Here is a 27,137-nt window from a genome sequence, read left to right on the forward strand (position 1 = left end):
TTTTGATTTTGCAATGCCATCTCGGGTGATGCTGAAACTTGTAGTGTTGGCCAGTACAAAGTTGCCAACTGCCAAATCTCTCTCATCTTTCATCATGGGATCGACCTGTCTATTTTGTTAGCTCCATGTGGCTGGGTAAACCCTATCCCCAAGATCATCCCGTCTTGTTGAGCGCTTGAACGTTCTCAAGCATGTCGAACCGAAACATCCCTAAGGGTCACTAAATGCCATAGGGTAGTGATCTTTGATGGGGCATATCTTGGAGCTCGTGTGAGGTATGTATGTGATTCTAGGTCCTATAAAACCATATTGTGGAGACCTAAAATAACCTCTCTCATTTTTTGGAGATCTTACTCTATTTTGATTTTGTGATGTCATCTCAGGTGATGCTAAAACTCGTAGTGTTGGCCAATACAAAGTTAGAAAATGTTTTGTAAATCATTTGCCTCTCTATTTCATTATTTGAATTGATTCACACCTCCTCTGAAGGTTATAGAAACTTTTAGAGATTTGTCATTCATTTCTTGCCAATAGTAAATATTTTTTAATACCTTCTAACAAATGCATGAATTTTCAGGTTCCAAAATTTGAAATATGAGAAGAGCAGACAAGGAAGTTGTTATTATCAATGGCATGTGACCAGTGCACGCACAATTTTTTGTATTTGCATTTATCTTTGATTTTGAAATTTGATGGAGCCTCATTTTTCAAGGTCATGACAAGAAACTTCTCTACTCAATTGGTGAGTAAAAATCTTGTATGAATGGCTTTTTTATTTACACTTGTAAATGAATAATTTTGTAAACGTGATATAAAAAATCTTCTAGGTCTTCAAATCTTGGAGATACAAAAATCAAAGACAGAGAACATCTTATATTCTAGTTGTTTTTGTGTTTGTAAGACTTAGTTTTCTTCATCTTTCCATTATTGTTGTTGGGATTCAGAAATGCTCTGCTTCTCTTGTGCTTGAATATTTTTTACTGTGTTACTCTATTTCTAGAGTTTACAATTTGATTTCATCTCGTTACGATTATTCACTTATTTTACAAAGAAATCTGAAAAAGGAAAATATTTGAGAAATTAATGATTTTGTTTTATTTCAAAAAGAAATTTTTCTTTTGAGTAGTTCTATTACAGCAATTAGAGTTGAGATAGTGATTTTAGGGGGAAGATTTGTCCCATGTAAAGTTTAAGTTTTCCAAATAGTAAGGTGGGAGTTGGCTGGGTTTCCTTCAAAGGAGATGAAGGTCTACTTTTTGCTTTTCTTCTAGACCTTGTAAAGTTTGGTGAAAAGTTAAGGTCTTATAATTATTGAAATATAGAATCAGAGATACCTTCCCTTTTTTGAGATCTAATGTATTGTCTAGAGAATACAAACTCCAATTTTCCCAACAATGGTTCATAGACTAAGATTTTTGGGATTCTTGGTTTCTGGAGGTTATTTGGTTTTGTCTTTGTCTTTGTTGTTGTAGTTGTCTAAGAACATCATCTATATCTTCTTCCTCCTTGAGAAATCTACTAGCTCTATGCTAATCTTCTCAAGTTCTCCTAGACTGCCAAGCAAGAATATTTAACTGAGTAAGAATATCTTCTTTCTTGTTGTGAAAACCAAAATTGGGTTCCAACATAGGTATAATATTTTCATGTACTTTGTAAAGAAGCTTTGAAAAAGCCCTAAAACCTATCTCTAACCTGAGGAGCAACCTATTTATCCTTGGAAGAACCCTAATCAAGGGTTGTCAATTCATTTCTTGTACGAATCTGTACTGTTGGAATGTATGCAGCAGACTGTGATTGTTTTAGCATAGATTTTACTAGTTTTTAATCTTGTTTGGAGGCAAATCACATGTCTATTATCATTTTGTTGCATGTTGTAGTTGTCTTAATTTTTTTTTTCCATTTTCCATGCATTAATTATAGTTTGTGACCAAGTTTTGAAAGGTTTTGTAAATGTCTTCAAAGATACCTATCTACTACTAGTTTTGGAGTTGTTTATCATGAAAGGGCTATAAGTCTTGTCTCCATTATGGAAATTCCATGGTCTTCTAGATTTCAAGGCTATAGACCCTAATTTATTATATTATGCAAGCAAGGGCCTTGAAGAGTGCAAAGAATTCTTTGACCAAGCCCTAGGTGAGCTAGGCAATGCTTGGCTAGGGACTATCAGCAAAGAAAGAGCTCTCGAGAGCAAAGCTTGAAGAATGAAGACTTTCCCTTCTAAGGGATTGAAGAGGGGTATGAGGAGGTTCTAACTTATGGAGGAGGAGTCTTGATGAATTGTGGAAGGTGTCTTAAAAGTGGGGATAGCAGGCAGCCAAGAAAACCCTACCAAACCCTCAATTTTGCTATTTTTGTTGTACAACCTGTACGTACCCTGAGACCCTAAAAATTCTTGAGCATGGGTCCTATGTATCAATTTTTCTTAAGGCTAGAGGTGTTGAAACTCTAAGAAAAAGGATATTTTGGCCTTAGAAATCCAAGTGGACGCCTAATTAGGGGCTCTCCTTGTAGGCCTTTTGTGAAGGAATCTTGAAATCGGGTACAAACCCATTGTTGTTATCCATTCAAGCATAGTACATGTGTTCCAATAAAACCTTAAGACATCATGGAAACCTTCATTGGACTGGGGAGTGCTATGGTACCCTAAGAGACCTATAAAACCTTTGGAGGGATATTGTTCCTAGAAAAGTAAGGGAGTGATGCTGCAAGTTTGGATCAGTTAACCTGGTGAGGAGGTTGGGCAAGGTTAGGGGATGTTCTAAGTAGAAATAGATCCTATAGACCACATAGGTGTATAGAAAACACCAAGATCCACATATAATATACGAGGTTGCATGGGGATGGGGGTACTTGGGGTACTTAGGGTACAAGTATGGGTATAGGTACGGGTACAACTATTTTTTATAATAGGGGACAGGGGTTCTTGGGTATGTAAAACTTTATTTTTAATTATACCTTTATATTTATAGAAAACTTGAATTTATGAGTCATGATAATGATTTTTCAAATCAAGAACAGTGATAAAGTTTGCAAATATAATGTATTGTTTTCAGTTTCAAATTTGTTATATGTTTATAGCAATAATTTATGATAAACGTTTAGATGCATAACATAGAAGGCATGTTTAAACATGAACAAGAAGATCATAAATCATATGACAATGACATATTGCAAATGATAAATTTCTAGATTTACCACTGATCAAGTTTATTGTTGATCAATATTGTATCAACGTTTCAAACTGATTAGGTATTGAATTAAGCTTGATAAAAAAATAATAGAGAAGGAAAAATTTAAACATGAGCAAGATCATAAATCATATGACGATGACATATTGGAAATGATAAACTTATTCTTAAATAGTGATAAAGTTTATTGTTAATCAATATTCTATCAAAGTTTCAAACTGATTAGGGATTAATTAAGCTTGATAAACAACGAGCTGATACACAAACAAAAAACTAAAAAAAATAATCTGAAATATCAATCAAGGTCCTTAGCTATGATGCTCTCCATTGAGTACCCAATACTTGGGATACATGTACTCAGTACTTGGTTACGTGGGTACGAGTACCAGGGGTGTGGGTACAAGTACCTATGCAACCTCATAATATATTATGATAACCAATAATGTCATACATGAATGGACATATAATATATTATGATAACCAATAATGTCATACATGAATGAACATATAATATATTATGTTAACCAATAATATCATACATGAAGGAATGTATAATATATTATGATAACCAATAATGTTGTACATGAACAAACATATCATATATTAGCCAATAATGTCATAAGTCTAATAATGTCATGCCTCAAATAAATGTCATACATCAAATATAAAATGTCATATATACATCAAATGTATATCGAATATGTCCACTGACATAAAATCCAACATATATGTCCATTGATGCCTATACATGTATGTCTATCAACTATATCTTCCCCTTCCCATGAGGGGAAGGAAAGAAATCTCTAGAGGTCTTCGATCGTCGTGTGGAGGGAGATGATGGCAATGATGGGGTCTTCCTAACACACTCGCTCATCCTCTTGTTGAGGCTCTTCTCTAACTCGAGCTGATATAAATAAAGTAGATATGAATCAATAATTATTATACATTAAAATCAAATATTTGTACACAAAAAATTAATTATTTTCTTACTGCCATCATATAGTCACTCTGCAAGTCCACCTCGAAGGCTCATGGATGATTCGGTGTAACAAGACCCTACAACAATTCAATCAATATAATCACTTATAAATAACATTAGAAATTTTGATACTAACTATTATAAACAACAACTAAAACCAAGAAAATTCTTTCATACCTCAGTCAATGGCTGTGAACAAGCCATAGTTGCAGCCACTTCACGATCAACGGACTGCCGAAGATGAGGAGTCTATGTCAAGAGTTGCATGTCATACAATACATGTTACATGTAACATGAAACATGAAAAAAATACAATCAAATGAATTAAATTAACATGAAACAAATGTACCTCTTTGTAGCTCATATCACTTCTAGGCTCGAAGTCCATAGTGAATGTTGACGATCCTGTAGAGAACTGATGCACATGTATAATTTTTTTTGTCAATCCTTCATATGATTACTTAATAAATATTTATATATATTAATTTAAATGATTAAATTGATACATACCTCTGGACTCATCGACAGGATGAAAAATGGGGCCAGGGGATTGCTAGTAGGGTCGCCAACACTCTGACCCTAAATTTTGAACAATGTCAATACATGCTAATTAATTAGTCATTCACTATACATATGAAATGTGATCAAATTAGTTTATTATAATTGTAATTTGCCTATGTGTCAATGCCAAATGTCTCATTTAGGAATTGATCAGTGACTAGCCCATCATCTACACCATCTCCAAAATGACTGCCAAATGTGCATAAGGATCCACATGATGTGCACATGTGACCACAATGTGCAGAAGGCTCCTCCTCAACTAATGGACTTGTGCAATGAATGAGGGTATGTGTCAAGGAATTAATAGTCCCTAGAGTGTTGGCCTCTACATGTTCCTTCACAACTGAAGGAATAGTTACATGCTCACCTTGTAGCTTGACCACAGGTGCCCTAACTACATTAGGGTCATGACTTAACCCCGACCTCTCAAATGATGACCCCCCACCTCTACCCTGAGATTCTAATATATCAAAATAATTAGGGATCTCCCCAAGGAAAAACTCACTATACAAATTCTTTAAGAAATACATTGGGACCTCGTGATTATTGCAAGGAGGGGCATCAAAAACCATCCACCATCTATCCCAAAAATTATTTCTAATACCATCATGTATGCACCAATGGATGGGGAACCATTTAGTTGTCTCTCTAATAATATTTTGTTCACCGGGCTTTCTAAATAATGCACAAATTCTACCTTTTGGTATATCTTATTTTTACATCTTGATATGATAATTTGTTTGCATAATATCTTTTTTTTTCATCCCTCTTAACCTGCCAAATATCTAACCGACCACTAACAGAAGCTACATGGGTCATAATGGACTCGAGGGAGGATGCCGATTGAGCTCTCATTGAATTAATTTGTCCACAAGCTTTCAACCTACGAATGAATGGTTCTAATTCATTTTTACCTCTTTCTATTTCATCTATTATGTTTTCTTGTGTGCCAAGAGGAGGTCTTCCAATCGGTGCAGGTTGCAAAATTTCTTATTCTTGTTGTGGAGGGTTTTGATTCTCATCTTGTTGAGGATTTTGGTTTGGATCTTGTTGTGGAGGGTTTTGATTCTCATCTTGTTGAGGATTTTGGTTTGGATCTTGTTGAGGGTTTTGGGTTTGATCTTGTGGGGGGTTTTTCGGTTCATTATTCACATTTCTTGATAAGAAATCAAATGCAATCTAAATAAATAAAATAAATTTAAAGAAAAATTGAAAAAAAATACAAAATAATACAAAAAAATACAAAACAATGCAAAAATAAGGTTAGACAACACATGGCATGATCGTGATCATGATCTCGAACTTTGATGAAAAGGAGGCATATTGACGAGGCGGGTGGTGAAAATCTTCAATTTACTGTTTGCATACACGTTGTGAGGAGAGGAAGTTGGAAAATGAGGAAAAAATGAATGGGCTATAGGTTTGTAGCCTATTTAAAAAGTGTGTACACGCTATAGCGCGTATGCCCTATAGCACGTATGCACTATTGAAAGTTAGAAAAAAAATGGGTGTCATCTTTTTGGCACCACAACTTGGTGTACTTAACCATGACAGATGTTTGGAAAAGCATCAGAACATCATGTCTTCTTAGGAGTAACTACTTTGGCTCTATAAGCTTTCATGACGTCAGTTACTTTGTCCAATTCTTCGACATCTGGAATGATGATGTTATAAGCTTGAACCATCCAGTAGTCATGCATCTCAGTCAGTTCATCTATTATGGAAACCCTCGATTGGAACTTCTCTAATTCTCTCCTTATGATTACGTCCACTGTTGAGAGTTTCTGGATCTTTGACATTTGCAAATTGAGTGGTGTAAGAATTTTCTTAAGACGATAATGCAATGCCAAAATCTAGAAGCACAAGAGATAACACAAGAGAGACGAGAGATGATCAAATGAGAATCTCAATAATGATAAAAAATAGTGAATTTTAGATGAATACATCATATAAGTGCCTTGTATATAAAGGCAATTGATATGTGTAGGAGTCATACAAGACATAAGCATAACAACTACGCACATGTCCACTGAGAGTGGTTATCCTTCATTGTGCATGAATGTATGTGCAACAATGAGAGGATAAGAATACAAAGGTGTATCTCATAAAGAGATGTAGCAAACAACATGTGCTCAATTGGTGTTCAAACTATTGTGTTATCAACATGACAACTCATATGAATATGAAAACTCTTAGGTGTCTACATGACAACTAATATGAATATGCATTAACCTAAGTAAACTTAAGTAAAGTGTAAATAGTGAATCCTTATTTACACCAATAGCCCCCTTAAGTGAAACTTAGGGAAATGTACTTAAGCTCACAAAAGCTAGTTAATAATGCAAGATGGGTCTCAGATACTAAGCCATGTTAGGTACCCATGTACAAACTACAAGTGCAAAGGTTATGCAATACAATCTCTCATAAAGTAGAGAAAGAGGGAAGACAACATGGGAAACCCCCCTCCAAAAAGAGAGAGAAGTACAATAAAGGAAAATGAGAGAGAAGAAGACCACATGTGAGGAAAATAGACTGAGTAGCCCCCCCCCCCCCCCCCAATGTAGAAAGTACACATGTGGTAGATTCTTCAGACTCGATGTAGAAACTCCTCCATGAGTGTAGACAATATTCCTCCCCTTAGGAAGAAAAAGAACCAAAGGTGTATCAATGAAGCCTCTCCCATCTATAGGAAGAAACCTCAAAATGTATGAAATCTCTAAAGCCTGCTCAAGTGTTCCCATGTCAATATTGAAAGGTGCCTCCTCCAAATCATGTGTGCTATGCCACTTTGCTAAAAATGATAAATTGGGATCAACTGAGGATGAATGTAGAATGTGTATTAGAGACTTGAGTATCTCCTTTGAAGAAAAATTGACCTCCTCCAACTATTATATCAAAGGATCTACCTCATGTCAACCTCAAAAGATTGATCAAGTAGAGAATGAAGATGAGGGTCAACATGCTCCCTCACAAAAACTGAAGAAGGATCATCTTCACCAAAGAGAGGATGAATGTCGCTCATAATATCTCCCAAATCTACAATGTAGGACTCCACAAACAAACTGGAAATATCTGCCAAGTACTCATCCCAAGTAACTAAGTTTGGAAGACAATGATGTTGATCTCATATTGGTTTTGACTAATGAGTTTCTACACACTTAAGCTATTTACTTAGTTCATGTCGAACAAATAGTACATGCCAAGCACAACATGTATATAATAGTGCATGTCGAGTTCATAGTGAGTGTTGAGTCACTCATGTGTCGAGCAGACAATGTATACCGAGTGATTTAGTAGCCGAGTAAGTAGAGCATTCCAAGTGATACAGATGTTGAGTCACATTATAGAGACCAGTATATGTCGAGCATTAGAGACTTTAGATGCCAAGTAAGACAGTTTTATCATAGTTGTTTGTAATGGCACAAACAACTATGTAGATCATTTTTGAGCTAACTTAAAGATTGAATTATGATATTTTGGAGATAAGGATGAATCTTAAGTTGGATTCCCAATGCATTACATGTAGTCAATCAGGTAAAGGGAAGGATTAAGTGACAAAATGGATGAATCATAGCTGTTGATTCTTACCTAACCCTAAGTCATCAAAGTCTTCTTAAGGAGGATAAACCCTAAACTTTCTAAGGTGTATGGAGTGAAGAGAGAAGTTTGCATGTCAAAAATAGAGCATTCATGGTGGCTAAGGAGTTATGATATGAGATTACATTATAGAATTAGTTAAAGGAGAACCGAGGAAAGGAAAAGTATATAGTAGTGAGACATCTAATCAAGAAGGATCAAGAGTAAATCAATATAGAGGTTATCTATCATCAAGCAACAAAGTGTTAACCACATGATCAATGCTAAGTCATTCTAACAGGTGAATCAATTAAATCTCTTAAGAGAGTAGTCCTAATAGGCTATATTGAAATCCTCTATCAAGGTGCTTGCTTAATTGTGAGTTGAAGTCCTTTAAGAAGACACATTTTGCAAGCCTTTAACAAGGTATACCTTTCATAGGGTAGATCATGTCTCATGATCAAAATATTGTAACCTTCATTGGATACACTTTATTACTACAGTAGTGAAGATTTGTGGGTTTTGTCCCCACCCCAATTTTACCTTCTCATTGGAGGGTTTCATGATTTAGAAGTACATGCTTTACATGGTATTTTAGTTTACTTAGTGAATGTATGAGATGGATGTGTGGTGAATTCTTTTATGGGTCAAATTTTAAACTACCGATTCACACCCCCCACCCCCAGAAGTTTACCTTTCCTATTATAATTCCAACAATTGGTATCAAAGCCTTGTTCTAAAAAAGAGAAGCTTTGCAGGTTTGAGGAAAGATCTTAAAATGGAAGTCTACAAGTTGGGAAAGATCATTGAGAATTAGGGAATTGAAATACAACTCATTCTACATCAACTGGATGAAGTAAGAGGAGATCTAAAGAAATTTTTAAAGAGAAGGAAGGAAATTGCTATTGAGGAGAATGACACACAATACAAAGAGATGGAAACTTCTAAGCTATTTGCTAGTGGAGACTCTAATGAATTTGATGTAGCAGTTGTAGATCTAATGGAAAAGAATAGAGCCCAAGCTAAAGAAGTCTAAAATCTCAAGTTAGATCAAGAATCACAAGCCATACTACTATTTGAGGTGTCTGAACAAAAGAAAAAAGCCATGGAAGACAAAGCAATGATTGAAGAGGACAAAAGAATTTTGACCAGCAGACTGCAAGAGAAATCATCAGAGCTAACCAAGATTTCAAACATGCAATTGGATATTTTGAGTCAAATGATGAATGCCAAATATGAATTGAATGTCAAGGACATTGAGATAACAACATTGAAACTGCAAAATGAGCAATTGAAGAGTGACCTAAAAAAGGAAAAGGCTGAAATTTTTAATAAACCTAATGAAACCATCAAATACTTTGAGCAATTATTGAGATCCCCAAGATCCAAGAATGATACATGTGGACTAGGATACACAAGCATAGAAGAAGGAGAGTCATCCAAAAGTGCTAAAGAAAGGAACAAAAAAGATAAGAACTCTAAACCTATTTGTTATAATTGTGGTAAGAAAGGACATACTACTAATATGTGCAGGTGCAGAACTATAAATCAAAATGTCAAGCATAAAAGCATGGTTCATTGTCATAAGTGCAATGAGCAAGGTCATCAAGCACATGAATGTAGAATTATGACTATGGACACACAAAGATTTGAAGGATATTGTTACAATTGTCAGAAGTATGGACATAGACCTTTTGAGTACAAATCCAAATCCATGTGGTCATCAAACAAGCAAACAAAGGTAAAGAACAATGGAAACTCTTATAACTACGATTACAATACAAGGTATAGTTGTCATTATTGTCAAGAGTATGGACATGTTATTGAGAATTTTATTAGGAAACACTTCATAAGTGACTACAAAAGGTGGTTGAGTCAAACCACATGTTTCAGCTGTTTGAAGATTGGTCACATCAGTTGATATCATCGAACAAGGTCAAAGGCACCAAGTTGTGAGTTTGATAAGGGAAAAGGCAAGGTAGATGTTGAAAATGTCAAAAATAAAATGAACAAGACATGGAAGAAAAGGGAGGATTGCAACACTCCAAATGGAGAAGGGATCACTTCACCCAATGGGTCAGGTGATCACACCTCATCAAACTAAACAATTAAGAGGTATGTGGGACTGATATTTAAAGGTTATATCATACATCAATTCCAAAAGGATTTAGTACTATAAAGATTACATAAGCATGAACAAAAATGCAAGATGTTATTAGGAATCAAAGAAAAATATTTAAGTTTTTCATGTTATTGCCAAGCATGAAAAGTTTCCTATGAGTGCCAAGTGAAGTGATAGATGATGCCGAGCTAACAAAATAATTAGTTGATGGCAAGATTGTAATGGTTGCCAAATTAATAAAATACTAATGGATGTCGAGTGAGCCTAAAATTGGTTGATGTCGAGCTTACAGTTGTGTAAGCACTCAACATTAATTGCAGTACTCCAAAAGGATATTTGACTAATTTTTAGCTCATTTTACATCATTTTGAAATTGAGAAAGAGAAAGGAGAGCAAGAGGCAATCAAAAAATTCACCCAAAGTGATTGCAAAATATTTGAGCAACAATTCAACACCATTTCGTCAGATCTTGCAAGGTATTTATCAAGTACCAAGTTACACTGTTTATATTTTTGTAAACTCTAGTTTCGCATAATGGAATCTAGTTCAAAGGGTGTAGAGGGAAAGGAGGTTCTGAATTTTCAACTAGTTAGTAATGAGGTTAAATAGCTGATATTCAAGGCCATACTTGATATTGCTTATAAACAAGACCCCTCTAATGCATTATCCATGATACCACCAAATGTTTTAATGATTCAAGATGTTAGGAAATGTTACAACTATAAAATTGGAAGTATTGGTGATATAGAGATTAGGAAAACATATGATAGACTTTGTAAGAATGGTGTTTTAAGGGAGGAATACAAAATTGTAGAGAAGAAAGGGTTAACTTGTGCCCTAGATTTCCTAAATGTGTTCAAAACCAAATGGATGAGGATTGTATTCTGCAGGATTGATGACAATTCAATATGGTTAGACAATGGACCTATCAAAATTACCAAAATGATAATCCATATGGTAACAGGGTATCCAACCCTAGATCAGCCTAGGAATTTGAAAAGTGATTCAAAAGAGGTTATTGAGAAGAATACAGGAGCCATGTGGAATAAGAGAGGAATGGCAATTGACACCATTACAGATCCATTAATAGACTTTGTAGTTAGGGTGATTGAACATAAGTTTTTATCAATCCAATAGATTGAACATTGTGCCCTATATTGTAGTAGACGTTGGTTATAAGATTGTCAAGAAAGATCACACATATGATCTTGCAGAGCTACAACTACAGTAGTACGTTGAAAACCCAAGAAAAATAAGAAAGACAAAGAGTGCTCAATGTAAATTTGGTTATATTTTGATATGCATTTTATTTTATGTTCAAAACACTTTTCCTACATTTGGCATAGTTGCAAGGAAAAAAAAAAATGTAAGTGGCATTACAGATTGGTGAGATCATTGAACAATTGGGTGAAAATTTTGAATCTATAATGACAAGTTGCTTTGAGGACTTTAAGAAATCAATGAAGAAAAAATTCAGAATTCTAGTATCTTTAGTTGAAAAAAATTATGATGATGTTCGCTTCCTAGTGGATGCTAATTATACATTTTTTCAAGAAGCAAGTCTAAGGGTAAGATGGTTGAGGCCATTAGGATATGAAATAATTGTATATGAAGCCTTTGGAGCAATAACTGCTTTACTTGGTAAAGGTATTGACAAAAATGCAAAAGAATTTGGAAATTATGAGATGGCCAAGTCCAAAATCACTATGGAACTAAAGACTGACTCTATCATAAAGAAGAAGGAGAAGTTACTGAAGAAACTAAAAGCTAAATGTGGTGAAGGTGCTAAGCATGAAGAGGATGAGGAAGAAGAGGATAAAGAGGAAGAAGACACAAGCACCACTTGCACTAACTCAAGGAATGGGAGGAGATCAACCAGAAGAAGAGATAGAAGTTTTTGAAGGTGTCAAGGAAGAAGAAGCCGAGGAAGCACCTACTCCCACTGATCAAAAGAAGAGAAAGGCTAAGGCCCAACCAGTGACAAGGTACAAGAAAATTGCAAAACCAAGCCAACCAAAACCTACAACACCTACTACAAGGGCTAGTGCATGTGTCACTGCACAAAAGGCGAAGGAGAAAGTCAAACCCACAGAGCAAGGAGGAGAAGTGCAGAAAAAATTGAGGAAATACATTGCACAAGTTGAATCTGATGAGAAAAGAAAAAAATTAGATGACAATAGCCAATTCAAGGTGGTGAGTCACAACCCATTATATGATGAAAACCTATATGAAAATATTAACAATGGTATAGATTTGTTAGGATTTTCTCATATTGATTTTGATAACTGAACCGCCTCACAATAGGTGTTCCATAGTCATGCGCTAGGCCTGGCTTAGGAATAATCTATTGAAGCTAAGGACTACTTTTCCCCTACCATGAGGTGCATTTATATTTTCAACCCATGGACGTATACTTGAAATGGTCGGCACAGTATGTGCACTAGGTACCTTGATGAGTCATTATGCTTGTGCTGCAGGAAAGTAAAAATGTCAAGGAAGGAAACTACACTACTGTTGTAGAAAGGAAACTACTGAATCTATGAATGTTGAAAACACAATGACAAGATAATAGAGATTCCATCTTGACTCATCCATTAGACTGTTCTCGCAGATGCTACAGGAACGTTCATGAAGTGTGATGCTACAGGAAAGAATTAACTAGCTATGTCTTACTTAAAATACTGCTAATGCTTAGTAAAATGAATCTATTCTATCCTAATCTAATCCACCTTCCAAGTGGGCCCCCTTGGTTGGCTTCTCTAATCTACCAACGCAGGATAGAAACTAAAGAGAACTAATTCATTTTATTAATTAGTCATTACATAATTCAGAATTGTAAAACACAACTACAACAAACTGGGAATCAGTGTTCTCTCTTACTCGATAAAACTTATCAAAATAAAAAACTAAAAACTAAAAACTTCACACACAGGAGTCGATCCCGACATATATAGGGAATCTACTCTTTATTACATAACAGAAAAGTAACTATCCTAAGTTAAGTCCGCAGGAGAGAATATAGGAGAACAACTGAAAGCGGAAAGGAAGGATAACAGAATTGAGGAGGGAGCAATAAAGTCATGACATCCACTTGTTACAACGTAAATGCAGAGAAGGTAATGGCTTGTAAAATCTCCTCCTTATTCACTGTCATGTTTCCTGGAGTGGTTATAACTTCCTTTTCGTGGTTGTTCCTTGATGCTCGTTTCTCCTTGAATGTTGTCGGCAACCAAATTTTGGATTCTTCTGCTCATCCTTTAATCCTTATCATCAGGTTAGTTATGATATAAAACATATTTGCAAATAAACATCCATCAAACTAAATTCAAGCATAAGAACACACATTTGGATATTTATATGAAATACTGCATATTAGATATAATTTAGGCAAAGGATGACATAGTTTTTCTACCCCATAAATCATCAAAGGTTTATCAAACATAAGCTTATAAGTGTTAAAAAAAGGATGAATGGAGTATCATAAAGTATCTTAAACATAACAAAATAAAGGCATTTTTTAGACTCATCATCTGCCCCCTACTAAACTAATGCTTGTCCTTAAGCATTACACTTCTTTGTCAAAGATCTGAGCTCCCCAACTTCTGTCTTTCCCTTTCTGCTGCTCTTGAAGGTGTAATAGAATCCTCTGGTCCTTTCCCATACTTCTTGCCTATGGTCTTCCTGCAACTTATCAAGTTTGTCAATATCAATATCATACAGGGGCCATAAAAGCATTGGAGGTTACATGGTTAAAGGACACCATAGCTCTGGCCTTAGTTGCTTTCCCAGTTCTAAATATTTTGGAACTTTATATAGTGCTGCTTCCAAATTAATAGGACTGTGTAGCTCTGATTTCTTGAGAGAATCAGGTAATTGTGCCCATCTACCTCTTACTCCGGTCATAGCTCTTTGGAATGCAAAGTAGGGCAAGTTTTCATATTCGGCATATACTTTGGCTCTAGCAGAAAATACCTTCTTTCTAATGTCTGGATTACTCTTTCCATAGGTTAATGTAAACCAATCTCGAAGCATTTCTTCTGGTTGTTTACTTTCTGCCCTCAAGGGTAAAGGTTTTGTTCTCTCCTCATCTCTGTAATTAACCAGTTGTCTGTCATAATTTGCCTCATTAAACATCCATGACATTAAAGCTTTCAAATGCACATCTCCTATATAGAGCAAAGGATTCCACTCAGTTTCTGCAGGAATGACAAAATTATAAATATACAACTCACACAATAGATTTTGCTGCCATGGTGGTGAGGTTTGATACAACCCATAAAACTCTTGTGCAGTTTTGAATTTTGCATTACATTTCTGAGGGTTAACATCAACTGAAATAAAAGATATTGTTCTTCCAAACAAAAAGAATATACTCAAGGAGGTGGTCTGCAAGCAAGAGCTTGATCAGCTAATTTAAGTGCATGTTCCATGCGCTGTTTCTGTCTTTCTAGCTGTTCTTTCAATTCTTCAATCTCCTCATTTTGTGATGTTATGATCTTGCTCATTCTTTTCTTCTCCTCTTTCCATAGTGCTTCAGCAAATAAATGTTGTCCATATAATTGGAAAAGGAGTTTTTGCAAGGTGACGGCACTTTTATCCTCTTCATAATCCTTTTCCTTTTTTCGTTCCCGCCATAGATGTTCTGCCAAACTATTGATCCATGTTGACTTATAGGGGACTAAGGTAGTATTCGAATCATGACTTTCAGGAACTACTTCATTCTCATGGCTTGAAACACCTGGTAAATCCATCAAGGTTTCATTAATTTCTTGCTCACATGCTGCAGGAGGACTACCAGAAGCTTCTGTCATCTCAGTGTGAAGGGGAGAATGGTCGGAAATTATCTACACAGGAGACTCTGGAGCAGGTGCTTTAGACAATATAGGATTTTTAAAAATTTGCCCTCTCATTCTAGGGCTTCTTCACAAAGGAGTCTCTTCTTGTACTATTGTCTTTTGCCTACATTTCTATTTCGGTATCACTGCTGTAGGATTAGTTGTTGCAGGAACCTTCTTTGTTTTCTTCTGTTGCTGAATTGCAGGACTAGGTTTTGTTGAGCAATGGTTTCTTCTGGTGACTTTCGTTTCCTTTTAGCTTGACTAGTAGTGGGTTTAGGGATGTCCTGTTTAGGTGGAGGCACATTCGCTTGAGTGGAAGCAAATTTTGGTTCAATCCCTTGTGCATTTTCTGTTTCAGCTCCCTCAATATTTTGTTCTGCAGGCTCACTACTGGGAACTACATTTTCCTCACCCTGCCATTCACTAGGGTCAACTTGGGGTTGTAGGGTTTTAAATTTCACAAAGTCATCCCATGTCAAAGGGGATACGTCCCTAAGAGACCTTTCTATTAATAACTTAATCAAAGCATGGTGAGTGACAGAATTATCTTTCCCTTTTTTAGTCTCTTCCGCACTAATACAGAGCATATTATACAAAAAATTTGGGAGATTCACGACAATATTGTACCTTATACAACTAAGAAACTTAAAATAGTGTGCATGTAAGTGAGAAAATTTGCCTTCACAAGTAAAATACCTGATGACATGCATTGCTAGGTCAGGGTATGGAGGCGGCAAAGACAATCTCTTGCACCCCTGCTTTGTAACATCCAATGGAGGGTCATGTGGGGTAGTGAACTGGGCCCTTGCTGACTTAACATCATGCGAGCTTGGATAATGCTCTCCAATAGGAGGTAACCCTGTTACTTTTGCAATTTTTTCTTCTGTTGTAATTACTGTCAAACCCCACACAGAAGCTTCACCTTCATCAAATGTCCTGGTGAATTCTACAATTGCTTCTTCACCATATGCTGTTAAATTCAAACAATAACCTAACCACCCACATGCATTGAATCTTCTTACTGCTTCTACATCAGAGAAAAACAAAATGTGCTCGACTGGCTCTTTTCTCTGTAAACTTCCTCCCATTTCTTGATACTTCTGCTACTCCATTTCCATCTCCCTTTCTGAATGCAAACTTCAAAACTCTGCGTTATTTCTCATACGCTTCACCACTTCTTTTTGGGAACATTAATTGCCATAACCAATTGTTATGTGCCATAATTAAACTTTAGGTAAAAGTAAATCATGAATTTGCATGGAAATCATCCGAAAACATGGTTCAAAAGCCAAAATTTGGCATGAACAAAGAAAAATTCATTTAGAAAGTGGGAGTACAACACTTGACATGGCATACTTATGGCAAAAAGTTCTCATTAATAAAGGGTAATGCCAAGATTTTTGAAAATCATCATAGTTAATCAGGCATGTCATTGGATAGTATGACACTCCCCTACCCCCTGCTAATTTTATGACAAGTGTCCTCACGTGTCAGACTAGTATGGGTTAGGGATTGGAATATGCCATAATTATAAAGACTATGCAGTATTAGATATAATTAACAAAATCTGCAAACTTATAAATGAATAATAATTTGAAAACGTTTATACCTGCCAAGCGGATTGTCACATGCTCCAAAAAAAAGGTGGCAGAAATAATGTCAATGGCAACATCCATTAGCATGTGTAGATTTGATTGAAAACACAAAAACATAAGTATGTAGAAAGTGAGTGGATGGAAGATTAAGAAATGGAGTGAGGTGGGTGGATGGAAGATTAAGATATGAATGGAAAGAAATATCATGAAAAGAAAATGGACTTTATGTGAACATAAATTTATTATTATGGACATGCAAATTAGAATTAATGTTGAAGAAGAGCAGGCGGAAGGTTTTCACCTTTAGCTGCAGGAAGAGATACTTGAGTTGTTGTTGGATCCAGTTGTTCGAACTGTTACATGAACTCAGCTTTTGTTTGAGGCTATTTGTAAAGTTTAAGTCGATGACCGTTGATCAGCATTTTGAAAGGCATATCATCAATTGTGGTTAGTTGAACTGTTCCATTGTCAAAGACATGGATGATTTGATATGGTCCTAACCATCACGTCTGCAGCTTCCCTGGCATATCCTTGAAGCGGGAATCATACAATAATGCCCAGTCACTAGCTTTGAACTATTTTTTGAGGATATGAGAATCATGCCAATGTTTTCTCTATTTTTGCACTAGTTTAGTATGTTCTAAAGCGGTCTTGCGCATTTCATCCAAAGAATTAAGATGCAGGAGACGTTCTCTTTGTGCTGCAGGAAGATCAATATCTAGGGTCAAGGCTATTCTTAAAGTCTTGTGTTCAAATTCAATTGGAAGCATTGCCACTTTCCCATACAAAAGCTCAAATGGTGTGAATCTGATAGTGGTTTTCCAATTTATTCTTTAAGCCCAAATAGCTTCTTGTAACTGGCTGGTCCAATCTCGACGATGCAAATGGACTATTTTAGTTAGAATATTTTCCAGCTCACGGTTGGTAACTTCTGCTTGTCCATTGGCTTGTGGATGATAAGGACTAGATCTGCGATGCCTGATGTTATACTGTTTCATCAATTCTGAAATTAGGTTAGAAGTAAACTATGTGCCTTGATCAGTAACCAATTCTTTAGGAACTCCATATCGTGTAAAAATCTCTTCATACAGGAATTCAACAACTTTTTTATCATGGGCATGTTTCATAGCCTTAACCTCAACCGATTTGGTTAGGTAGTCAGTACAAACCAGAATATAAGACTTCCCATTGGATGGAGGATCAATAGGACCGATGAAGTCCATTCCCCATTTATCAAATGGTGTTAACACCATTTGAGGGTTTAAAGGCATTTCATCTGTTTTGGTTGGGCGACCCATTCTTTGGCATTGGTCACACTTCCTTGTATAATTGATTGCACCTTTATGAAGGGTAGGCCAATAGTAACCAATGGCTAAGATTTTGAAAGCTATTCTTTTGGCTGCAAAATGTCCTCCGCAAGGCTCATTATGGCATGCATGCAAAATATCATATGTCTCATCTTCTCTTACACATCTGCACATAACTTGATCAGGTCTAGTATAGAACAGAAAATTGTCTATCCATGAGAAATGGAAGCTTTTCTGTATGAGCAGCTTTCTCTCCTAATAAGAAAAATGCATTGGTGTCTTATTAGTTGCAATGTAGTTAGCAATATCTGCATACCATGGAACTTTAACAGCAATATGAAACAAATGTTCATCTGGAAATACATCATCTACCAGAGTAGCGTCAGTATCATGATGATTGATTCTTGACAAATAATCAGCTACGACATTTATTTTTCCAGGCTTATCTACTATGGTTATGTCAAATTCTTGTAACAATAGTAACCATCTTGCTAACCTACCAGTTATAGCAGGTTTGTTCATGAGATACTTGATTGCTGCATGATCAGTATGAACATAGATAGGATAACCTGTGATGTAATGCCGAAATTTATTTAGAGCATAGACTACTACTAACAATTCTTTTTCAGTCACTGTGTAATTCAGTTCTGGACCATGAAGACTCTTACTAATATAATAAATGACATTCTCAGGATTTGAGTGTTTCTGTGCTAAAACTGCTCCTATGGCATAATCAGAAGCATCTGTATATATGTGAAAAGGTAGGTTCCAATCAGGGCCTTGTAAAATTGGGGCTATGGTCAAAAGTTGATTAAGCTGTAGGAAAGCTTTATCACACTCAGGTGTCCATTTGAATTCAGCTTCTTTTGTAAGCAACTTATACAAGGGACTGGCTATTTTACTGAAATCTTTTATAAAATGCCTATAATATCCAACATGTCCCAGAAAAGATCTGATATCTGTTAATTTAGTGGGTATGGGTAATGTTTGAATTACCTCAATTTTAGCTGGGTCTACTTGTATACCTGCAGTAGATATGAAATGACTGAGTACCACACCCTCTTGCATGAGTATTAAACACTTTTCACTATTTAGTGCCAAATTATGTTCTTGACATCTTACCAAAACTTTTTCAAGATTTATCATTGCTTCTTTAAAAGTAACTCCAAATGTTGTAAAGTCATCCATATAGATTTCCATACAATCATGTGATATATCAGCAAAAATACTAATTACAGCCCGTTGAAATGTTGCAGGAGCGTTACAAAGACCAAATGGTAAAATAGAGTATGCAAAAGTACCCCATGGACAGGTAAATGTAGTTTTGTCTTGGTCTTCAGGAGCAATACTGATTTGATTGTAGCCACTGTATCCATCTAAAAAGAAGAAGTACTTCTTTCCAGCTAGTGTATCCAAAACTTGATCTATGAAGGGTAAAGGAAAATGATCCTTTTTAGTAGCCTTATGCAACTCCCTATAATCTACACAAATTCTCCATTTTCCTCCTTTCTTAGGTACTATAACCAGTGGTGATACCCATTTACTATCAGATATAGGATACATAAAGCCAACATCAAGCAGTTTCTGCAATTCTATTTTGACTATTTCTCTGAGGCTTGGATTTATCCTCCTCTGAGGTTGACGAAGTGGTAGAAAACCTTCATTAATGTATATCCTATGGGTACATAGTGTAGGGCTTAATCCTTTCATATCATATAATCCCAAGCAAAATTCTTCTCATGCTTCTGAAGCAATTCTTTTAATTGTTCCACCTGTACAGATGTCAATTTGGGGTTAACATGCAGTTTATGGCCTTTACTCAGTTCAATAGGAATAGTGGATTCTACCATAGCAATTTCAGAGATTGGCTTCCTTCTACTTCACAGGGAAGTAGTGAACAAAGATTTTCAGGTTCCTTAAGTAAAGTACAACTTGTATCGCACTCCTCATATGTAATCAATTCTAATACAGAGCTTTCAGACACATCTTTTCCTACCACACAGGTGTTGGTAACGATGATCTGGATTGCTGAATCTTCTTCTTGCAACTTTAGAAAAGATTGCCTATGTAACATCATAAGTTGTACTATGGAATTTATCTCTTCTTCTTCATCTCCTAAATCTGGCCAAAAAGATTTACTCAAATCTGGTAACGATTGTGCAGGAGGATATAGATCAAATTGCTTGGTTGCTTGGCCATTTGATATGGTCATATTCCCTAATCTGCAATTTATGTTTGCATCAGCTGTGGCCAACCATGGTCTACCTAGAATGACAGGACCGGATAGGTTTACTTTAGGGGACAAAATCATGAAGTCCGCAGGATATTCTAGGGAATCTAAGGTCACAACAATATTTTCTATCATTCCATCAGGAGTGACAGTGGAACTATTTGCAAGCTACAGAATAGTTGGTGTGGGCCTTAATCCTTCTATTTGTAACTTCTTCATGGTTTTTTTAGTCATCACATTTATAGTAGCTCCCAAATCTATTAAGGCATTTTTAACAAATTGACCATTGATGCTGACACTTACTAGTGGACTCCCTGGGTTAGAATATTTTGGTGAAAGCACTTTTCCTAACATGATATCAACTAAATGTCCAACAACATGAACTGTGGTAGGATCCTTCTTCTTCCTTCCAAGTTTCTTTAGACAAGCTTCCCTTATAGCTTTTCCATAAGTAGGAATGTCCTTAATAGCTTGAAACAAAGGTATTCGGACATGCATATTCTTCAACTGGTTAACAATGTCAAAGGGTTGTTCCTTGCTTTGTTCCTTTTGTGTTAGTTGGTCTGGAAAAGGAGGCTCTATTGCTAGTTGATCTGGTATTGGTATGGTAACATTAGTTGGGTCAACAGGTTCATCAACCAAAGGTTCTAATGCTACAGGAGAGTCTGAGACTTCAGTTATAAGAGGTGGCCTTGGTGCTGGTAAGGTCGTTCCAGATCTCAAATGTATATCTACGACATCTAGGGCATAAGCAGGGTACTGCTGGTTATCAGTACTATACATGGGCTGATGTGGTTTACTATTTGGATTTGGTTGAGGCTGTGCAGGTAGCTTTGTTTGCTTTTGAGGTCCACTATTTGCAGGTGGTGACATTAAAGTAGGTTGTTGAGCTGGAGGGGGTAATTGTGGAACACCGGTATTTTGGTTAGGCCATTGTTGAGATCCCTTCCATTGGTTTGGAGATTGCCAATTCCCTTGGGGTGGTTGCCATTGGTTCTGCTGGTTCTGGGGCCATTGGTTATTCTGCTGGTTAGGCCAAGGTTGTTGGAAATTTTGAGACCATTGAGATTGTTGTGGGTTATTTTGCCCAACATTATTCCAATTGGGTTGGTTTTGTGGAGGACCTTGGGTATTGCGGTTTTTCCATTTATTACCATATAAATTTGAATTTTGCAAGGGGTCTTGAGGCATACCTTGACGTTGAGCCCATGGTCGGCATTGAGCAACAAAGAATACTTGCTCATCATCCCCATCTATCTTTACATATTCAGTTGGAAGATGTTGGTTCTCCATGCTTGAAACCAATTTAAAGTGGCAATCCTTCTTTTGCTTTCGGCAATGAGGACAGTACTCAGCTAGTTGTAACTCAGCCTCTGCTTGCTTCTTCTTTGCAGTCATTGTATCCAACTGTGTAGCGACATCATTACTGATGTCTTGTTTGAAATCTAAGAACAAATTGGATATTTCAAGTTTTGAAATGCCTTGACTAATTCCTTTTGTAACCGTAGAACGGGGTGCTCGACCTTTCTTCATGGTTGACCTTGAGTAGTTTTGACATATCTTTTTGAGGTCATCCCATTGAGCTTGATATACATCTCCACCAACCATCAGGTCCAATGCTTCCAAATAGTCTTCATTCACTCCTCTTAGAAAGACTAGTTTTTTGGAATCTTCAGACAATGTGTGTTGAGGATTCTTTTGTAGTGTATATAAAAATCGAGAAACATAGTCTTCTAATGTCTCTTCGTCCTTCTGTGATATCCTAAAGATATCATCTACTCTTGCGCAAGATGCTTTGCAATATTCTTTATATTTTTCCAAAAACAAGGCTTGCATTTCATCCCAATTTACAGCTGCATTGGCTCCTAAGCCCATGAACCATCGTAAAGCTGATTCTTTCAATGTGGTTGGAAATAATTTAAGCTTATGGGCATCAGTGTTGTAGTCAAAACTACGACAAAGGATGTCGAACTCAAATAAGAAGGTATCGGGGTCTTCAGTTGCAAGGCCATAGAACTTCGGAAGAGCAATGGGAGGTATATTCTTGAGATTGGCATTGGTTATGAGACTTGGAAGTGGAAATGGAAAAGTGGGTTGTGCCATGACTGGTGGGACTGGATTATGAGGTTGCTGCTAAAAAGGAAGGTTAGGCACTGGGTGATTAACAACTGGTGGATTCGAGGTAGTGTTATCAAGAAAATTGGTCAATATTTCAGTGAAAGGTTGGAGACCAGATATATCTAGGGATTCAGCTCTTGATGATGATACTGTGGGGAAAATAGGACTTGCGTCTTCAAAGGGCAACTCAACTTCTTCTTCAACTTCTTCTTCAACTTCTTCATTCAAATTAATAGATCCCTGTGGAAGAAATCTACCATATTCATCTCGTCGTCTTCCTCTTCGATGCATGCAACTAAAATTTTCACACTAGTAAAAAAAAGAACTTAATCTAAAAACTATGAATCAAAAATGCTCCTAGCTTGACACCATCCCCGGCAACGGTGCCAAAAATGAGCTGCCTCACAATAAGTGTTCCATAGTCATGCGCTAGGCCTGGCTTAGGAATAATCTATTCAAGCTAAGGACTACTTTTCCCCTACCATGAGGTGCATTTAGATTGTCAACCCAGGGACGTATACTTGAAATGGTCGGTACAGTATGTGCACTAGGTACCTTGATGAGTCATTATGCTTGTGCTGCAAGAAAGTAAAAATGCAAAGAAAGGAAACTACACTACTACTGTAGAAATGAAACTACTGAATCTATGAATGTTGAAAACACAATGACAAGATAATAGAGATTCCATCTTGACTCATCCATTAGACTGTTCTAGCAGATGCTGCAGGAACATTCATGAAGTGTGATGCTACAGGAAGGAATTAACTAGCTATGTCTTACTTAAAATACTGCTAATGCTTAGTAAAATGAATCTATTCTATCCTAATCTAATCCACCTTCCACGTGGGCCCCCTTGGTTGGCTTCTCTAATCTACCAACGCAGGATAGAAACTAAAGAGAACTAATTCATTTTATTAATTAGTCATTACATAATTCAGAATTGTAAAACACAACTGCAACAAACTGTGAATCAATGTTCTCTCTTACTCGATAAAACTTATCAAAACCAAAAACTAAAAACTAAAAACTTCACACACAGGAGTTGATCTTGACATATATAGGGAATCTACTCTTTATCACATAACAGAAAAGTAACTATCCTAAGTTAAGTCCACAGGAGAGAATATAGGAGAACAACTAAAAGTAGAAAGGAAGGATAACAGAATTGAGGAGGGAGCAATAAAGTCACGACATCCACTTGTTACAACGTAAATGTAGAGAAGGTAATGGCTCGTAAAAACTCCTCCTTATTCACTGCCATGTTTCCTGGAGTGGTTATAACTTCCTTTTCGTGGTTGTTCCTTGATGCTCGTTTCTCCTTGAATGCTGTCGGCAAGCAACTTCTGGATTCTTCCACTCATCCTTTAATCCTTATCATCAGGTTAGTTATGATATAAAACATATTTGCAAATAAACATCCATCAAACTGAATTCAAGCATAAGAATGCACATTTGGATATTTATTATAAAATATTGCATATTAGATATAATTTAGGCAAAGGATGACATAGTTTTTCTACCCCATAAATTATCAAAGTATTATCAAACATAAGCTTATAAGTGTTAAAACAAGGATGAACGGAGTATCATAAAGTATCTTAAACATAACAAAATAAAGACATTTTTTAGACTCATCAATAACCTTGGTAAAGTCAAGAAGAATCAAGTGGAGAAGGCTATATATGCCATGATGGAAATTTTTAAGAAAGATCCACTAGAGATTGCTAATTCTATGCCTAAAAGCTTATATGAGAGAGTGGAGCAGAAATGACATTATTGTTTAAACTTGGAAGACAAATAAGGGAGACATCACTTGCACAAGTGATGCCTAAACTCAGTAAGGTAGAAATTGCTAAGGCCATGAAGAAATATGCAGTTAGGTTTGTACCTAAATATAGAGCCTTCAACATACTACAGAACAATATTGAAGATGTTGTGAAGAACTCCACACATATGTGGGAAGTCAAATATGGACTAGCAACAATAAAGGTAGGCGAGAAAGAGATGATAGAGGTCAAAGATGATGAAGAAAATGATAACAATAAAGAAACGGTTGAGGGAGGTATAGAAACAAATGTGGACGAATAGGTAACAAATGAGCCAGAGAAGCAACAAGAATAAAGTGTACAAGATACACAATTTCCTAATTTCAGGCCTCATCAAATAACAAGTGAGAATATTGAAACAATCACAGTAAATGATATTTCTAATCTAACTGCTTAGAACATCAATCCTCTAACAAAGGAAGATCTGAAAAATATACTTGATCAATGATGACATGAAGAAATAGAAGTCTTATTGGCCCTTTTTGTGAACATTTGTCTATAACATACTGAACTTTATCATCTTTTAGTATAAATGTTTTAAAATTTTGATGTATAAAGTATGGACATAGGGCATAAAATGATAATCGGAATTATATCTAAAAAGGGGTTCATTTTGTGGTAATAATCTTTCTTCATGAATGTTTGATATCGGTAGATCTTCCTGCAGCTGAAGAGATTGCAAAAACTGTTAGTTGAATAATTAATGCCTTTTCTTTATAAACTAATAAATGTAAATAAATGTTTGTGGGTAGTCTTGTGTGTATTAAATGTTGATCGCAGGAATACAAGCTGAGCGAGAGTTAATAAAAAACAAACTGCGAAGGAATAACGCTAAGGCATTGATGCTATTAAACAGAAGCGTTATGACACTGTTGCAGCTGGAAGACTTGGCGACAAAGTCAGAAGGGACCTATTTTAATGAATAACAAAGTGGGATCTGATAAAGTAGCTGAGCAAGGAAGCAAGCATCAAAGTGATTAGTTAAACATGCAACGCACGATACCTAGATTCTTGGAAGTTGTTTAAAGTTAGATAACACTAATACATTAGGGGTCAATTTGTGACGATAAGAAAATGTAATGTGTTTTTGGCTTCTTCTTTTTTCAATTTTAGCCCGTTGCTGTCGCAATTGCGATGCTATGTCCAATACATGTGGAGTGGAATTGCGACGACAGAAAATGTTATGTGATATTTTTGGCCCTTCTTTTTCAACTACAACTCGAAAATGTCACAATTGTGACGCTAACAGGATATAAGAGAAAAAAAAACCAAAAAATGTTGCTCATTTGAAAGAAATCGACATAGGGTTCTTCGCACGAAAAGGAAAGGCGAGAGACTTCAGCAGCATTGAGAGGGGTAGAGACCGACATCTGGTGCTAACTCGAGGCATTGAGAGGGGCAGAGACCCGCATCGGCTAACTCAACGCATTGAGAGGGGCAAAGACTCGCATCTGCTAACTGCTTGCTTGACCTACTATATTCTATGCGGATCTCTGCGGCGAAAGGGCCAAGGGCAACATTCAAAGGAGGAGGATGGCAAGGTGCAAAACAAACAAACCCATTACTCTTAGAATCCTTTTTTCTCCAATCATTATTATTATTATATATCACAATGGATTCTAGTCGTCACAAAAAGGATTACAACAATCAGTCACAAGTTGTTACAACAAATTGTACCCTAATACACAATATCGATAAGTTTAAAGCCCCCTCTCATAAGAACCTACACATCATAATGCATCTTTATTGTCTCTCCATACCAATTGCACTCTCAACAGTAATGAAGTAAGTGGAGCCTTCTAGAGACAATGAAGCAAGACTCACTCATTGTCATCAACATAATAGCCATTAACTGAAACATTCCCAAAACTTGAAAAATTCAATATCGATAATAAATGATCTGGCATTATAGGAACAAAATAATGCTTGACGAACAATAGTAACCGTCGCCCTGACTTTTAGGGCATGTGATTACTTCTAAAAATACCCAATTTTTATTCAGAAATAAATAAAAAATCATTGCCATTTAAAAAAATAAAAAATAGAAAAGATTCAATTTATTTGGCACCTTTAGAGTTGTAATACTGGTTTTGAATGGCAACATCTTCTTCATCCGGATCCTCATCAGAATACTCAAATCCATAATCCATTTCGTCCATGTCTGAAACGATCCTCGTCAAAAAAAGACACTTATTGAATTAAGGCTTTATTCATTAAAAATCAATTGAAGAATTTTTGCACAGAGGGTTTCAACGACTTTCTCATTCACACTAGCCACAATAATTGAATTATAAGACAGAAAGAATAGAAAAATGTAGGGATTTTCAACAGTACCTGACATTCTAAACAGTCGAGCAACAAAAGAACCGAACAACAGAGAATAAACAAATAGAGGATATTTCGATAAGAAATCGTTCTCTGTTACAGTTACTGTTGATGCTACTTAGAAAACTTGCAATTTATAACGGTTAACGAAACCTCAAGGAGCCGAGACTTTAGTGAGCCCAAGCTACTTTATAACCATCACATAACAAAAATTATTTATTTAATCCATATATATAAAGAAGACATATTTGTTCAACCAAACCTAGCAAATACGATTATATCAAGGGCAAGATGAATATGAAGATTGAATCAAAAGTTAAAGTTGATTGCATATTGAGATATGCTTTCGAAAAACAATGCCATTTCAATACAAAAGGTGCCTCATTATGAATCCATATGCAATAGTGATGGCCACCAAAAGAACAATATTAAATGATCAGCAGAAGTGGCTAACCTACATTTACCCCATGGA

At 36.1% G+C, this 27,137-nt stretch overlaps 1 protein-coding gene across 1 annotated transcript; it reads right to left on the reverse strand.

Moving 5' to 3' along the window:
• Positions 1-3,807: 3,807 nt before the first annotated feature.
• LOC149570633 (uncharacterized) lies at positions 3,808-26,812 on the reverse strand. Its single transcript, XM_089823199.1, has 7 exons — positions 26,675-26,812; positions 26,409-26,501; positions 4,678-4,746; positions 4,517-4,582; positions 4,345-4,416; positions 4,179-4,244; positions 3,808-4,092 (listed from the first exon to the last, which is right to left on the reverse strand). Exons 2-6 carry the CDS (start codon positions 26,481-26,483, stop codon positions 4,218-4,220), a joined length of 309 nt encoding a protein of 102 aa, XP_089679325.1. The 5' UTR covers positions 26,484-26,501; positions 26,675-26,812; the 3' UTR covers positions 3,808-4,092; positions 4,179-4,217.
• Positions 26,813-27,137: the final 325 nt, after the last annotated feature.

The sequence above is a fragment of the Cupressus sempervirens genome, chromosome 3 (assembly GCF_028749045.1).
Source record: "Cupressus sempervirens isolate cs-2001-9-10 chromosome 3, ASM2874904v1, whole genome shotgun sequence".
Taxonomy (NCBI): domain Eukaryota; kingdom Viridiplantae; phylum Streptophyta; class Pinopsida; order Cupressales; family Cupressaceae; genus Cupressus; species Cupressus sempervirens.